General features: G+C 66.1%; 1 protein-coding gene across 4 annotated transcripts in view; it reads right to left on the bottom strand.

The window, feature by feature from the left end:
* BRSK2 (BR serine/threonine kinase 2) overlaps positions 1 to 14,001 on the bottom strand; it is a 61,145-nt gene extending 47,144 nt beyond the window's left edge. For all 4 annotated transcript variants that reach the window (XM_047100604.1, XM_047100601.1, XM_047100602.1 and 1 more), the window contains exon 1: positions 13,908 to 14,001. In XM_047100604.1, the coding sequence (XP_046956560.1) occupies positions 13,908 to 14,001 (94 nt within the window). The remainder of the gene's footprint in view (positions 1 to 13,907) is intronic.
* Positions 14,002 to 14,319: the final 318 nt, after the last annotated feature.

Raw genomic sequence — 14,319 nt, 5'->3', positions numbered from 1 at the left:
TCCCCCAAGTAGGGTTTCTGTGGGAATGTCACAAGAAACAGAGACTCTGCAGGGGAGCAGAGACCATGGGGGCCACTCTGCACTGTCAATTTTGGGTTTAGCATTGAAAAAAAGACCTGATCTACACTTTAAAAACTACCTGGGGGTGCCTGGGTGGCTCAGTCGTTAAGCATTTAAGCATCCGACTTCAGTTCAGGTCATGATCTCACAGTTCATGGGTTCAAGCCCCGTGTCGGGCTCTGTGCTGACAGCTCAGAGCCTGGAGCCTGCTTCGGATTCTGTGTCTCCCTCTCTCTTTGCCCGGGAGAGCATCACGCTCTGTTTCTGTCTGTCTCTGAAAAATGAATAAACCTTAAAAAAAATAAAATAAAAAAACAACTATCTGACTTGGATTCCCCAGTCACTACAGCAGTCTCGAGTCCCACCCTCCCAGGGGCCAGTGAGCTTGTGTCCCCTCCCTGCTTATGGGGTGGGGGCACATTGAGTCATGCCCTCTTCCTAGAGCCCTGGGAGAGCAGCCCTGGCTCGGGGGTCCTGGGCAGGACAGGGTGGCACTACCTAGAAAAGGAGGCCAGGCCTGGAGCCCACTGCCCAGAACCTGCTGGGTGCTAGCTGTGGGCGGGCCCTGGGCCTCACTTTGCTCCTCCATACCAAGGCACAGAGACCCCGACTGTGGGGAGCACCTGACCCAGAGGGGCTGGGGGCGGAGGCGGATGCTGGGGCAGGGTAGCTGGGCCCAGGGACCCTGGCTGGTGCCCCACATGACACAGATGCCAAGGTGCCAAGGCTGGGGGGGGTGGCCATTCCCCGCCTGGCCAAGGTGGACCCTGGAGCCTGGGACCGGGCTTGGGTGAAGCACAGAGGTCTGGGGGTACTCCCAAGCCCCTCTGCCAGGAGTGCAACCTCCCTGGGGGCAAATCCAGACGTGCTTGGGTCCCTCAGGGGGATGTGCTCCCGAGACAGACAGACCGCTGGCCGCAAGGCCCACCTGCAACACCGGCAGGAAGTAGGAGAGCAGCCCTGCGGCCCTTTGCCGCCCCCGCGCAGCGGAGGTTGGGAGCCAGGACAGCCCGCCCACCCCCGTCCCCGGAAGGACGCGGGAGGGTGTAATCTCCCGCTAGGGGTAATCATAGAATGTGCTTAGCAGGCAGCTTGCTCCAAAGGACAGAGAGAGAGGACACAGTCAAAGACCCGCCTGTCACACGTGTCACCCTCATCCTGCCAAACACCCTCACGGGTCTGAGGACCACTTCCGGGAGGGCCCCCTGCCCACAGCTGTCCACGGTCTCGGAGCCCGGGGCGAGGGGGACGTGTACCCCTGCGACCTCTTCCCTGCTGGGGCTGGCACTCGGGTGGTGGCATCTGCCCCCCAGACGGCGAGAAGGGGCACAAGGTCCCTGCGGTCCTCGATGTGCCCACCACTCCCTGCCCCAAGGGCCCCTGCTCGGCGCCCCCAGACCACTGCCCTGTCCCACGAGCCTCCCCACCCCCACCAGCACCCACTGCCCAGGGACTGGGGCAGGCCAGGTGCTCGCTACACACACATGTCCTCTGCCCTGGGAAACCTGCAGGTTAGTCTCAGCTCAGGCCCGCTGTACACAGGCCTGGTTTATGAAGGCCTTGGGGCGCCTGGGTGGCTCAGCGGGTTAAGCGTCTGACTTGGGCTCAGGTCATGATCTCACAGCTCATGGGTTTGAGCTGACAGCTCGGAGCCTGGAGCCTGCTTCCGATTCTGTGTCTCCCTCTCTCTCTGCTCCTCCCCCACTCGTGCGGTCTCTCTCAAAACTAAATAAACATTTTAAAAAATGTTAAAAAATAAATAAATAAACATTAAAAAAACGAAGGCCTGCACCCAAGTGCAGGCCACCCATCCAGAGGCCGTACACGCCAGAGAACCCGACGTGATCCTGCCAGCGTGGGGTTCCCAGCCTCTGTCTCTGCTGACCCGCTGACAGGCCCAGCCCCCTCCTGCCCAGGGCTCCAGAGCAGGCAGAGGAGGAGAGGCACAGGGCACCACCCAGGCAACACCTGTCCTGTGCCTGCTCAGAGCTGACAGCCTCCCTCTGCTTGCCCGTGCCATTTCTGGGAGTTGCCAGGCCCCAGGGTAGAGGCACCCAGCGTCCAGAGAAGGAGCACCTCCGTGGGGAGGGCGCCGGCCTGCAGCCCTCCCTGTACACGGGACTCACTGCACTGGTGAGCCCCCCAGCCAGGGCCTGGGGAGCGTGCCCGCAGCTGCCAGCCCCTCACAGGGGGCCTGGCTCCCCCAGGGGCCCTCACAGAGAGAGACCAGCCACACAGAGGCTAAGGAGAAGGCTGTCCCTCAGTAGAGAGACCAACTGTTACAACTTAAAGTCCTGCCGCAGAGACAGATGGGCAGGACAGGACCCTGCTCGAGTCACCTGGGGTGTGGTGGCACTGTCACCTAGAGGCCGCCCAGCTGGGGTGACTCAGTATGCTGCAGATCCCTGGACAGAAGGAGCAGTGAGTGAGAACCACAGGGCTGGCCAGCTAGCTCAGGTGGTGCCCCAGCCCTCGCCTGGATGTGCCCTTCGCTCCAACACCCCCCGCGGGTCATCTGGCCCCCCCCCCACAGGGGCATCTGCAGCACCAACCTGACCAGGAAGTGATTCTTCCTCACACTGACCCATGGACCGAGGAGGACATGGCCTGGGGTAGGGAGTGGCCACCTTTCCGGGTCTCTGGATGTAGGGACAACCGTGACTGGCCCCCCACTGACCCCGCTGAGTTCCAGGTCCCACGGCTGCAGACACCAGGGCGGTGCACCGTGGAGGGGGTGGTGTGGTATTTAGCCCGCGGCCAGCTGACCCCGAGCTGTGGACTGTGGGTCTGAGCCGCCCGCAGGCAGAGGGACCCGAGACGTGGAGGCCTGGATGTGGGCCTGTCCCCACCTCACAGGGCAACAGCCCTCTGGGGACAACGGCATGCATGCCCCCCCACCCCTGCCCCTGGTCAGCAGCAAAGCTAGAAGGAATCTGATGGGACCCACTCTGAAACCCTGGTCCGCTGGGCATCACCTGGGGGCTCCCCTGTAGCCCCTGCCGAGCCCTCCATATGTCTGTTCTGCCGCCTAGGACAACACAGCCCACGTGTACACATGCCCCCCCCCCCCGTGGCTCCGTGGCGTCTGCTGGAGGATGTTCTATCTGTGCCACTTTATGATTAGTTATAAATCCCTTGGGATTTGGGGTTTAGAATCAGCAAACCTCCAATCTGTGACAAGCCCTCTGCCTCTTTAGAGATAAGCCAGCATCAACCCTTCACTATCCGCCAAGCCCACAGCCCTCCAACAACAGGACACACTCCCTCCTCTGCCTCATTCTCAGACACACACCCCCTCCCTCCCCAGCAAGCCCAGGATGCGGGTTTGGGGCTGAGAGCCTGGCTTCCTGAATTCTACCCAGTTCCCAGTAATGCCCGGGCCCAAGGAGGGGGCTGCGGGAGGGTGACACCCAGTGCCTTCACACCCCCACATCTCTGTCCCCCCAGGTGAGGGGCTCGAGCAGCCACACCTGTGACCCAGAACCCAGCCCCCTCAGACACCCCAAGGCCGTCCACCCATGGCCCAGTGTTCTGTAGACACTTTCACACTTCATCCACCCCCAGGTCACGACCCCCAAAACAAGGGGAGCTGGCAGCAAGGCAGGGCAAAAACTGGACGGTGGGGACCAGACCTCCCCTTCAAGGAGCCCTGACGGTGCAGGGCACCCACAGCCTCTAGGGCATTGGGCCAGGGGACCGGCCGAGAACTCCCAGGTTGTCCTGCGCCCTCACAGCACCCACACACATCTCCAAGGGAACCAGACGGAAGGTTCCTGCCCCAGAGATACAAGGTAAATATCAGAGGGGGGTGGGGGGGCTGCTCTGGGAAGTCACCTCAAATCAACCCCAGAGCCAGAGAAGGTCCCCTCATGCCCACAGCCTCTGTGAGGCCTGGCTCTCTCCTTGCCCCCAGGAGACTGGGCCAGTGGCTCCTCCTGCAAGAGGAGGGAGGGCCTGGGGGCCGGGGTCTCCCCTGGGAGCACGACAGAAGGCTTGCCACCACTAAGTACATTTAGCACCCAGGCAGCTCCCACCTCCTGCCCCTTGTTAGCACAGAACCGGTCCCACAGCCAGGCGACAGGCACAGGAGCCTGCCAGACACCTGGACCTTCCCACGGCAGCAGAGATTTGAGGACACGCTGCCAGCTGCGGCCTCCCTCACAGGGAACGGAAGCTGCCGACTTCAGCACGGCCCTGCTGGACAGCTCCCCAGCCGCGGGCAGGCCTTTCCAGGGAGAGGGACTGGCCCCTCGCACCCCCACACCCAGGACTGGGCACAGGGCGGTCTTCTCCCAGTCTGAAGGCCCCAGAGTCAGAGCGTGGCCAGCAAGCTGCCCCAGCCTTGTCCCCACAGCCCCCTCCCCGCAAGGATGGCGCAGCAGAGATGGGGGCACGACCCAGAGCTTGTGACTGCTCCCCCTGGAGACCCAGGAAGAGGGGACCGGGTGGGGGCACCACAGGCTGCTGGCAAGGACCAATGAGGGGCGCTCCCAGGAACACTGCCTGCCTGCCCCCACCCCACTCCCATTCCAGCCCTGATGGCCCTGCTCCAGGGGCAAGGCTCACAGGGAGCTGGCCCCTGGCCACAGGGGCTCCTGGCAGCCCAGGCCATGCACACAGTTGAGGGGCTTAAGGGAGACCCCTCCAGGCCACCACAGCCCTGGTCAGATGGCCCACCACAAAATGCACCCACACTCGAGGAATACATTTGCACATACAACATGAGCCCTGACTGCAGGGCAAGGAGTGGGCACGACTCCCTCAAGCAGCACCCTAACACTAGGCAGGAAACCCAAAAACACGGACACCACAAGGGCAGGGGGGCTCAGCTGCTCCAGTGAAGTCACATGTTGAAGCCACAGGCCAGGTGGGCTGGCAGGGCGGGAACACGGGCCCAGGGTGGGCAGGGCCGTGGCCAACCCCGGCTGAGCTCCGGTCGCTGCACACACTGCTGTCCGTCCGCCCTTCCAGGGAGCCCAAAGCACCCGAGGACAGGGTCCCCGCGCCCAGGAGGACCAGGCAGCCCACACTGGGAGGGCGCCTCTCTCATCGACGCTCCTACAGCAGCAGGGGGCACGGGAGGGGGGACCCAGGGAGGAGCATGACCCTGCATGACACGTGCTCCCCACTGGGCCTGGACCTCCGTGTGCACAACGGGCAGTGATGCGTCCGGACCCGGCAGGTCTGGGGCCCCAGGAAGGGCTGAGCCCCTGCCCTGCCGTGCCCCGCAACCGGCACCAAGCATAGAGGACTGTGGACTAAAGAACAGAGGCCACACCGCTACCACACAGGGGGCGGGGGTTGCGAGTGAGGGGCCCCACCCGCATGTGCATCGCCAGGGTTTTAGGGACACGGACCCCCGAAGTCCCGGCCTCCAGGCAGCGAGGGCAGAGGCCTGGCTGGGGGTGGACACTGGGCCTCCGGGAAACAGCCACTTCAAGTGAAAAACCTAGCATCTGACTGAATTTCTGCCGGTTTGGGGAATCCAGCTACCTTCGCAGGGTGACCTGGTACTGTGCTCTTTCAGGGTCTGTCAGACACACACCGAAATACTGAAGCTGCTCTAGGAATCACCTCCCGTTAATGCCGGGTGTGGGGGAGGGAGTGAAACTGGCCTCACGCTGCCGAGGGTGGGCTGGGCTCTGCGGTCGACACCCCAGGAGCAGGGCCACGTCCCAGGGCACCGTGGCACCGTGCGGCAGAGGGAAGGGCAGGATAAGCCCCTTACCGGCTCGGAGCCTGCGCTGGGGCAGCCACCACTCTGCGGCCCCGACTGTGCTCCCTGCCCTCCCCGCCCCCCCCCCCGGCCCTGCAGCCCAGCACGGCTGCTCAGCCGGGCCTTGCGACAGCCCCCACCCACTGTCCCCACAGTGCATCTGCCCTCCTTTCTCCCCACGGCCCCCCTCCCCAGCCAGGGCCCCCCTCAGGCAGCATGTCCAGCACACGGCCCGAGCAGGACACACCGGTCCCCTGCGGGTTCGGTCCCGCACGTCCCGCATCACACACGAGAGCGAAGACACAACCATGGAGGTGTGAGACCGTCCAAGCGGTCGCACAGGTATCAACAGTCTGGGCCGTTCACGGAACAGAGGGTGGGGGCCCTGCGCATGGGCATGACCCCGAGACCCCGGACGGTCACGGCATCCCACACCCGGCCGCTCCTTCCAGGCCCCGAGCGCCCCGTGCCAGGGGTGGGCACAGGAGGGATGGGTGAGAGAGAGGCCTCGGGGTCGCGCCAACCCCACACACCTGAACGATCCCAAGGGACCTGAGCTCCTCACACACACCAAGCCGCACACCCTGAAGAACAAAGGGGCTGGGAAGTTCCAGGGTGCTCCTCCCCACAGGCATCGGGGACTCGCCCCCTCGTGCTCCCCGTGCCCAGGAGGAGGCCAGCTCCGTGAGTCCCCTGGGGCTACACCCAGGCTCTCGGACAGGCGGGCGGGGTTGGGGGAGGGTCTGCAAGGAGGGTCTAACAGAGCCTGCAGCTGCCCACCCAGGAAGGGGGCTCCGCCGGCCTCCGCAGACCTGGGCTCCCAACTGCCCCTGCCCAGCTGGGCCCTGGCCGAGAGCCTGAGGCCGGTGTCACCGCCCGGGAAGCTGGACACGTGAGCCCGGTCTGCCGTTGGACCCACGTCTCAGACAGAACCAGGTGAGTTAAGTACCCTGCCTTGGAGCTGCCTCCCACCACAGCCCCGCTTCACCCAGGGGCCACCTCCGTCCATCGCCTTTCTCATCTCGGCTTGGCCCCTGGGGGAGGCCCCCTACCCAGGGAAACAGCCAGCCAGGACTCAGGTGAGCTCCCAACCCGGCCGGGCCAGCCCAGGCAGTGGCTCCCCACATCACCTCCACTCTGGCCTCCCGGCCTGCAGTTCAGGCTGAAGTTGGCCACGGGAGTCAGTCACCCAGGGGCACTCGGGCCAAACCACGCCTCACAGATGCCACATTCCCGGCCAGGCGGCCGCCAGCCGCCCCCGCAAACTGCCCACGGCAGTGATGTGGAGCCGCAGCCTGACGTGTCCCCGGCTCCTGCTGCATCACTCAGGCCACACAGGCCCTGTTTAGGCTGCCCTCCCACCTCTGCCCTGGGGCCAGGGAGGCCAGCCCTGCCCTCCAGGGCCCACCCTCGGGCCCCGCCTAAGCCCACAGTGGGTGGCTATGGTGTGGGTGCCCCGGGGTGCCTCCATTACCAGTGGCAGGCCATGAGCCCCCGCTCCCAGGGACCCCCAGTCCCTCCACTAGTGCCCAGTCCAGAACCACAAGGCCCGGGGAGCCTTCTGTCCCCCTCGGCCAGGCTCGCGGGGTGAGCCTGTAGGAGGCCTGTGTGTGAGGATGTGGCGACAACCTGGGGAAGTGGCTCTGTCCTCACAAAATGACCCCCCCCAGGATATCATGTGGTGCTCCTTATCTTTGTGACTCTCAGAGTCCACCTAGAGGCCCTGTCAGCCCAGGTTCCAGCAAGGAAACCACCCTGGAAGAAAAGCTCTGCTCCCTTAAGCCCTGGGGCCTCTGGGAGCACTGCTCTGGGGGCTGAGGGGGGGCGCTGCTGCCCAGCTCCAGAACACTGGCCCCTCAGAGACTGCAGAGCAAGGCCGGGGCCACCTCTCAGGGTGGGGCCCGACACAATCCCCGCTTTGTCCCTGCAGCCTCTGTCCCAGCCCAGCCTCCATCCTGTCCAGTGCCCGTGGCAGTCCCGCTCGGCCAAACGGCACGGCTGGGACAAGGCCTCAGGCAGGGCGCGGGCAGCTCGGCCGTCCTCGGCCAGGACCCGGGGCTCCGGGCCAGGCTCGTGGAGGCCCATCTCAGGCCCGGGGCTGACCTGGCCAGGCATCCGGAATGGCTCCAACAGAGAGCGGCTGTAGGAGACACCCGCTCTCCCCACTTCCTGCAGAGTCCAGAGGAACCCGGGGGCGGGCGGGGGGGGGGGTTCCCCCATCCCCTGAGACCCTGGATGGGACCTGACAGATGTGGACCCACTGTCCTGCCACCAGACACTGCCCACAACAGATGTGCCCCCCCCCCAACTGACATCATTCCCAGCATGAGCTTCACAAAAGCCGCAGGAAACCCTGCTCTGGGGGGTGGGGGCTGGGGCTCAAAAGCCACCAGCTACTAAGCGCCAGAGTCCATGCTGCCCCTGCTCTGTGCCTCCAGCACAGGACCACCCCGTTAAGTTCCAAGGTGTCCACGAAGGCCGGTGGGCCCCACCCTGCACGGCTGGAGGGACCAGCCAACGTGGGGAGCATGTGGGGCCACGGGCAGGCAGCAAGCTCCTCTCTGAGACGCGTGTGGCCCCCGCACTCACTGTGTGGCGACAGGCCTCCAGAAAGCGCAAGCACTCCCCGGCCACAAGGACGCCGTCCACCGGAGGTGGGCACGGGCAGGAGGGAGCTCTGGGGTCCGGGGAGCCCCAGGCACACCCACACCCCAGTGGGCAAAGGCAGGGTGGCCACAGCGGTCAGATGGCTCCTCCCCCAACCCCTGGCACTGCCACCTGGCTGGGGCACTGATCTCAAAGCAGCCTTACCCTCCCAAGGTCCCCCCAGAAACCCGCTCTGAGTCCAGTGGCTTTGAAGGCACAGGTGTTCTCCAAGCCAGAGCACCAGGTAACCACGAAGGTGCCCTGACTGCGTCGTGTCAACACCAGTCACAGACGCTCCGTGGTGTCCGCAGACAGGCAGCATGGCCAAGGCGCCACCCACAGCGTCGAGCCTCTGGCGCCGGAAGGACCCGTCTGCTCCAGAGACACTGAAGGTGCCAAGCACGGAGCGGGGCTTATGCTCAGGCAGAGGATACGGACGGTGCACATTCAGGCCCTGAGGTCATCCCACAACACCTGGGTAAACCAGGACAGGAAACAGCCAGAGAAACGTGCCCCCGGGCGGGGCCCAGGCCAGTGCTGGCTTCCTGCAGCAACCCACTTGCTGGCCCCACACAGTCCTTGAGGAGGTGAGTCGGGGAGGGGCCGCGGGGTGGTGGGGGGGGGCACAGCCAGCCAGCCCTGGAGGCCCCGTCCAACACGCATGCTTCACCAAGCGTGGTCAAGCCTGTCGGCAACCAGAGAGGATCCGGATGGCCCTGGCCACCTTCAGGCGGGCTGGGAATGGGGCAGGACCCGGAGCCCCTCACCCCATGGCTTCTGTTGCCCAAGCCCAGTCCTGGGCAGCTGTCACCCCTACAGCCTTCTGTGAGGATCCGTTAGAAACAGAGCCCCTCCTTGGGGCTGTGGGCAATGCTGTCCAAGCATCTTAGAGGAAGTGAGAGCCAGCCTCTGCACGTGCAGCTGGGGGCACCCCATTCCCAGACGGTCCTAGAGACATCTCTGCACCCTGGGCACATGGCCTCTGCCCACCCCAGGACTCGTCCACCCCAGAAACCTCCATGCCGAGCTGCCCTCCCTCGACAGGGACAGCCCACCCAGGGACAGCCCTTCAGTCCAGGCGGGGGGCTTCCTGGCAGAGAGCCTGCACTGTGGAAGGGGGGCTGGAGTGCTATCTGTCCCACTCAGTCATGGGCGGGACACCGACCGACACTGCACAGGCCTCTCCGACAGCTCCCGAGGGGCCAGGGGAGACAGGCGTGGGGGGGGGGCTCCCCATAAGCTCTGTCCGTGACCATCTGAGAACAGGGTCCTGCTACTCTGAACTTTTAAACTGAGCCTGTGCCTTGAGCAGACTGGAACTGCTCCCCTTGGCCAAAGCACTGAGTTCTGAGCCGGCTTCCTCACTTACAGACAGACGGACTGCACCGTGCCTGCTGCACAGAGGGCGGAGGCTCACGGGGGCAGAGGGAGACCTTCAGACACAACAGGTGGTCCACACGTGGCCAGCGGAGGCTGACCGCACTCCCTGCCCTGTCCACCTTTGTGGCCGTGGCCACACCCCTTCTCCTGGCCTCAGCCCCCTAAAGCACCCCAGGGCCCACTCCAGCCAATGCCCCACCCCCAGCCCCGTGTGCAGGGCCCATGACCTGCAGCCTCTCTGGCTCTCAAGCCGCCTTCTTCTACACAGCTTTCCGAAATCAACTGTGTCCTTCAGGTCGGAGGCACCTTCCCTGACTCCTGCCTCTGGCTCTGCTCCCCCATCTGCTCTGCCCTGGGCCATGGTCACCCCCAGGTCTATCAGACTCTCTCCTTCACCTGTCTCTTCTCCCAGCTCACCTGTGTCTCTCCCTCCCTCCCTCAGTCTCATCTTCACTGGCTTCCCCCACCCCAGGACTTCTCCTCAGCCTGCCTGACCAGCACCCCACACGAATTCTCCTAAAGGTCCCCGGAGACCCTGAAGGGGACGCCCCAGTGCCCTCAGCGTGGCAGTCTAGATCCTTCCCCCTGGTGCACGCTCCAGCCTTCAAGCCCAGCCAGGTGAGCTGCGGGCAGCCGCCTCACCCGCGTCTTCTCTCGTGAGCTGCCCTGGCCATCATCTGAAAGCCCCGCCCCTGCCACCTTGTCCTCAGCTCCCACCTACCAAAGGGTCCCTGAGGGCAGGCTCCACATCCTACCGTGGGCCCAGCTCTGAGAGCCCACCACCTTCCTCCTCCTCCCACAGGGTCCTCCTGGCTTATGGGAGCTGAACCCCATCGACACCTGCTGTGCTCTAGTTTGCGCAGCCCTGCCCTGCTCCATTTCCTGGTGGGGCTGGAAGGGCGAAGGCCAGGGGGCCACATGGCTTACACAATACACACCCCTCCCCGGACCTGCTCGGGCCCCACCTGGACCCTCTGGAGGTGCCCCCCGCTCCCCAGCTGAAGAAGCCTTTCCTGGATCCGGGCTGAGTCAGACAGAGCCTCGGCAGCGGACTCCGGCCCGCACAGGGACAGCCGCCCCCCACCGGAGGGTGGGTAGGTGCCGAAGACCCACCCGTCCACCGGGGAACACGACGCCTCCCCAGGGCGGCCTCCACAGGCGACCCCAGGACACCGAGGACAGCCATGTAGGGGAGATGCCCTGGCAGAAGGAAGACGACCTCTCAGTCACACCCGCGCTGCCCGGAGGCAGAGGCCTAACGCCCACACAAGTGACAGAACCCGCTTGCTGAGCCAAGAGCACACAAGCGAGACAGAACCACCGAAAAGATGCTACAGAAGGGACAAGCGGGATCCCACCAGCCACCAGAGGGGCGTCCAGCCAGGCAGAGGGGCAGTCAGCCCACACCTGCGCTCGGCAGCCGGCAGTGTCCACCCGACTCCCGCATCTGGAGGCGGAGCAGCAGGTCGCCTGGCTCGGGGCTGCCGGCCGGGGTACCCGCAGCGGGTGGGCAGCACGAAGCTCACCGCCGCCTGGGTGACTCCCTCCCTTTCCAGGGCCCCAGGCAGAGCGCACGTGAGGACCGGGGAGGACCCGGGCACAGGCAGTCCGGGGACGGAGGCAGCGCTCGGAAGCTTCGGTCACACAGTCTTCCACTGAGGTCTCCTGGCAGCAAGCCTACCCCGGATAAGGTCAGACGTTTATCTCCCGGGCAAAAGGACAGGCCTGGGAAACTGCAACTCCCTTGGCACTTGATGCCCAAGACCAGCCAGCAAACCGAGTGGCCAGGCCCAGTGCACCCACACCCCCGGGGCCCCACGTCCACCGAAGTCCCGACAACCCTTCCGCAAAAGGGACAGGGAGACAGCCCTCCCGGGAAGCAGGCACTCCCAGGGCCCTGGACGAAGCCACAAGGAACGCAGGATCAACAGATCCCTGGGGAGGGGGCCTCAGCCACAGGGAGAGCCCACTCCCCTCAGAGGGGAGAGGGACCCGAGGAGAAGGCCCGCCGCTTTGTGTCCCTCTTGCAGCTGTTTCCTAAACATCACATGGCAACGCGGTGTTGACACACGCGCGCGGCTTATCCTTTTGTATTCGTTACTGTTAATTATGGTGGAAACGTCCCGTAATGAACTGTACGACACTGTAACTCGATGAGGAGTACGGAGACCGGCCCCCACCCGTGGCGACCGGCGAGCGCGGCACACGTAGAATTCACCGCTGTCACCACTCACACGATGATGTTTCCTTATAATCACATTTTACCGGTGCGATAATTAGATTATTTCACTGCTCCCACGTTGTGCTGCCCCAGGCCCCTCCCCCACTGAGGAGTTCACCAACTCCAGTGGTTCCTTGCAGGAAACATGCGTATTTTGAACTCAGAGGGACACCGGCTGTCTCCCACCTTGAACCCGGGCCACACCACCCCCACTCCCAACAGCGCTGCCCTACTGCCGGGGATCCCTTGGGGCCACAGCGGTTGGCACAGCGGCTGTCTACCCACAGTGGGGGGGGGCAGCTTCCCCCCCCCTCCCGTCCCTTCATACACGCTCTGCCTTAGTTACATCACAACCACTGCCCTCCTGGGAGAGCCCAGGGCCTGGCCCACTTTCCTCCCTAACACCACCTCTTGGCTCCTCCTCCGTGCCGCCCAGAGGGGCTTGGGAAGGGCCTGCATGCAGCCTCCCTGGCGGGAGCAGCTCCCTCCTGCCCCCACCCCCACCCCCGCCGTGCACCAGCCGAGTGGGATCAGCACTGCTGCACCCTTGTCTTCCCTTCCTCCTCTCCCCTACCGGCCCTAGGTCCCAGGAACTTCCCAGAGACAGGGAGAAGCAGTCAGTGCCAATCGGACCTCTGGGCTGCCAGGAGAGGCCCATCCTGGGAGAAGAAAGAAAATGGCTGAGCCCAGCCTCCCACAAAGCGACTCTGTGAACGCCTGGCCAGCTGGATGAGACCATGGCCGCTGGGCTAGGACCTAGCCTGATCACCAGAAAGCCAGCCAGGACCGGCCAAGAAGCCCCCTCCTCCCACAGACTGGGGTTTGGGGATCCATGGCCTGGGATCTGGCAGAGGGTCCAGCACCAGCCTCCCTCTCCCTCCCATGGGAGAGCGCAGTGTCGCAGACATTCGAACAGAGGCTAGGAGGAGCGAGAAAGGCGCTGTCCAGCCCTCACGGCCGCCGCGGTACTCTCCCAGTCCCACCGTGGAGGAAGGTCCCAGCCTGGCCAAGGTGGCCCGGTGGGCCCGCAGGACGCCGTAGGGCCGCCTCCCTGCCTGCCGCCGGGAGTTGGGGGTCGCGGCCGGGGGCGCGCTGCTCGGGGCGCAGCTGCTCGGGCAGCACGCCTATTAGCGCGGCCGCGGCAGACGGCAGATGGGCGCCCGCTCGGCCCCCTCCTCCCGCGGCACAATGGGCCCGGTCGCTCCGGCGCACAATGCGGCCGGGGCCGCGCACCTGCAGCCGGAGCCGAGGGGCGCTGGCCCGGCCCGGCCCGGCCCGTGCGCCCCCGTCCGCGCCGCGTGTCCTTGGGCCGCGCCCGGCCGACCGCAGCGGCGCGGCCTACGGGCTCCGCGGCGGGACCCGGTGCCCGGGCGCCCATTGTTCGCGGCCGCCGGCCAGAGCCACGGGCCGGGCCTACGGCTCCCCGCTCGGGACGACCTCCTTCCGCCGCCACCCCCCGCCCCCCCGCCCGCCCGCCCGATCGGCGCACAGTCAGCACGGCCTTCTCGGCGGCCGGCCTGTGCGCCCCGGCGCCCCAGCGCCCCTGGTCCTCCCCAGCGCCCGGCCCGCATCCATGTCCCCAGTCCCCTTCGGTGTCCCCGGTCCCCTGGTACCCCTCCAACCGTGTTCCTGGGCCCCTCGGTACTCCCGCTCCCCCCGGACGCCTGGTCTCCCCGAAACCCCTTGTCCCCTCGGCGCCCTGGTCTCTCAGGCCCCCGTTCTCCATCAGTGTCCCCCGTCCTCTGCCCCCCCCACCGTGTCCGAGTCCCCAGACTCCCCACCCCCGTGTCCCCGGGCCCCCTCGGTGTTCCCGCCCCCCCCCCGCACCCCTGGTCTCCCCGCACCTCTTGTCCCGCGGGTCCCCGGGCCCGGCCCAGCACGCACCTGTCTGCCCCTTGCCCAGCGTCTTCTCCAGCCGGTAGGGCCCCACATACTGCGCGTGCTGCGCCCCGCCGCCGTCCTTCCCCGTCGATGTCATCGCTCCCGGGCCCGGCGCCGGCGAGGTGGGAGCCCCGGGCGGGCGGCGGCGGCAGGGAGGGGCCGCGTCCGTCCGCGTCCGTCCGACCGTCCGTCCGTCCGCGCGTCCGTGCGCTGGGCCGGGTCGGCGGCGCCCGGGCGGGCCGCGCTCGCTCCGCGCCCCCCGCGCCTCCCCGCGCCGCCGCCCCCCGCGCCCGCGGCGCTGCCTCTGCTCTCAGAGAGGACCAGGCGGGCGGGGGCACCAGGCTTCCGCCGCCGCCGCCGCCGCCGCCGCCGCCGCCGAGGCCCGCGCCCCGCGCCCTGCGCCCCCCGCGCACGC

The sequence above is a fragment of the Lynx rufus genome, unplaced genomic scaffold (genome assembly GCF_022079265.1).
Source record: "Lynx rufus isolate CCGP_SWC_20201006 ecotype Redwood Valley unplaced genomic scaffold, mLynRuf1.p SCAF_50, whole genome shotgun sequence".
In the NCBI taxonomy this organism is placed as follows: domain Eukaryota; kingdom Metazoa; phylum Chordata; class Mammalia; order Carnivora; family Felidae; genus Lynx; species Lynx rufus.
This window is presented reverse-complemented; position numbering and strand designations above follow the sequence as displayed.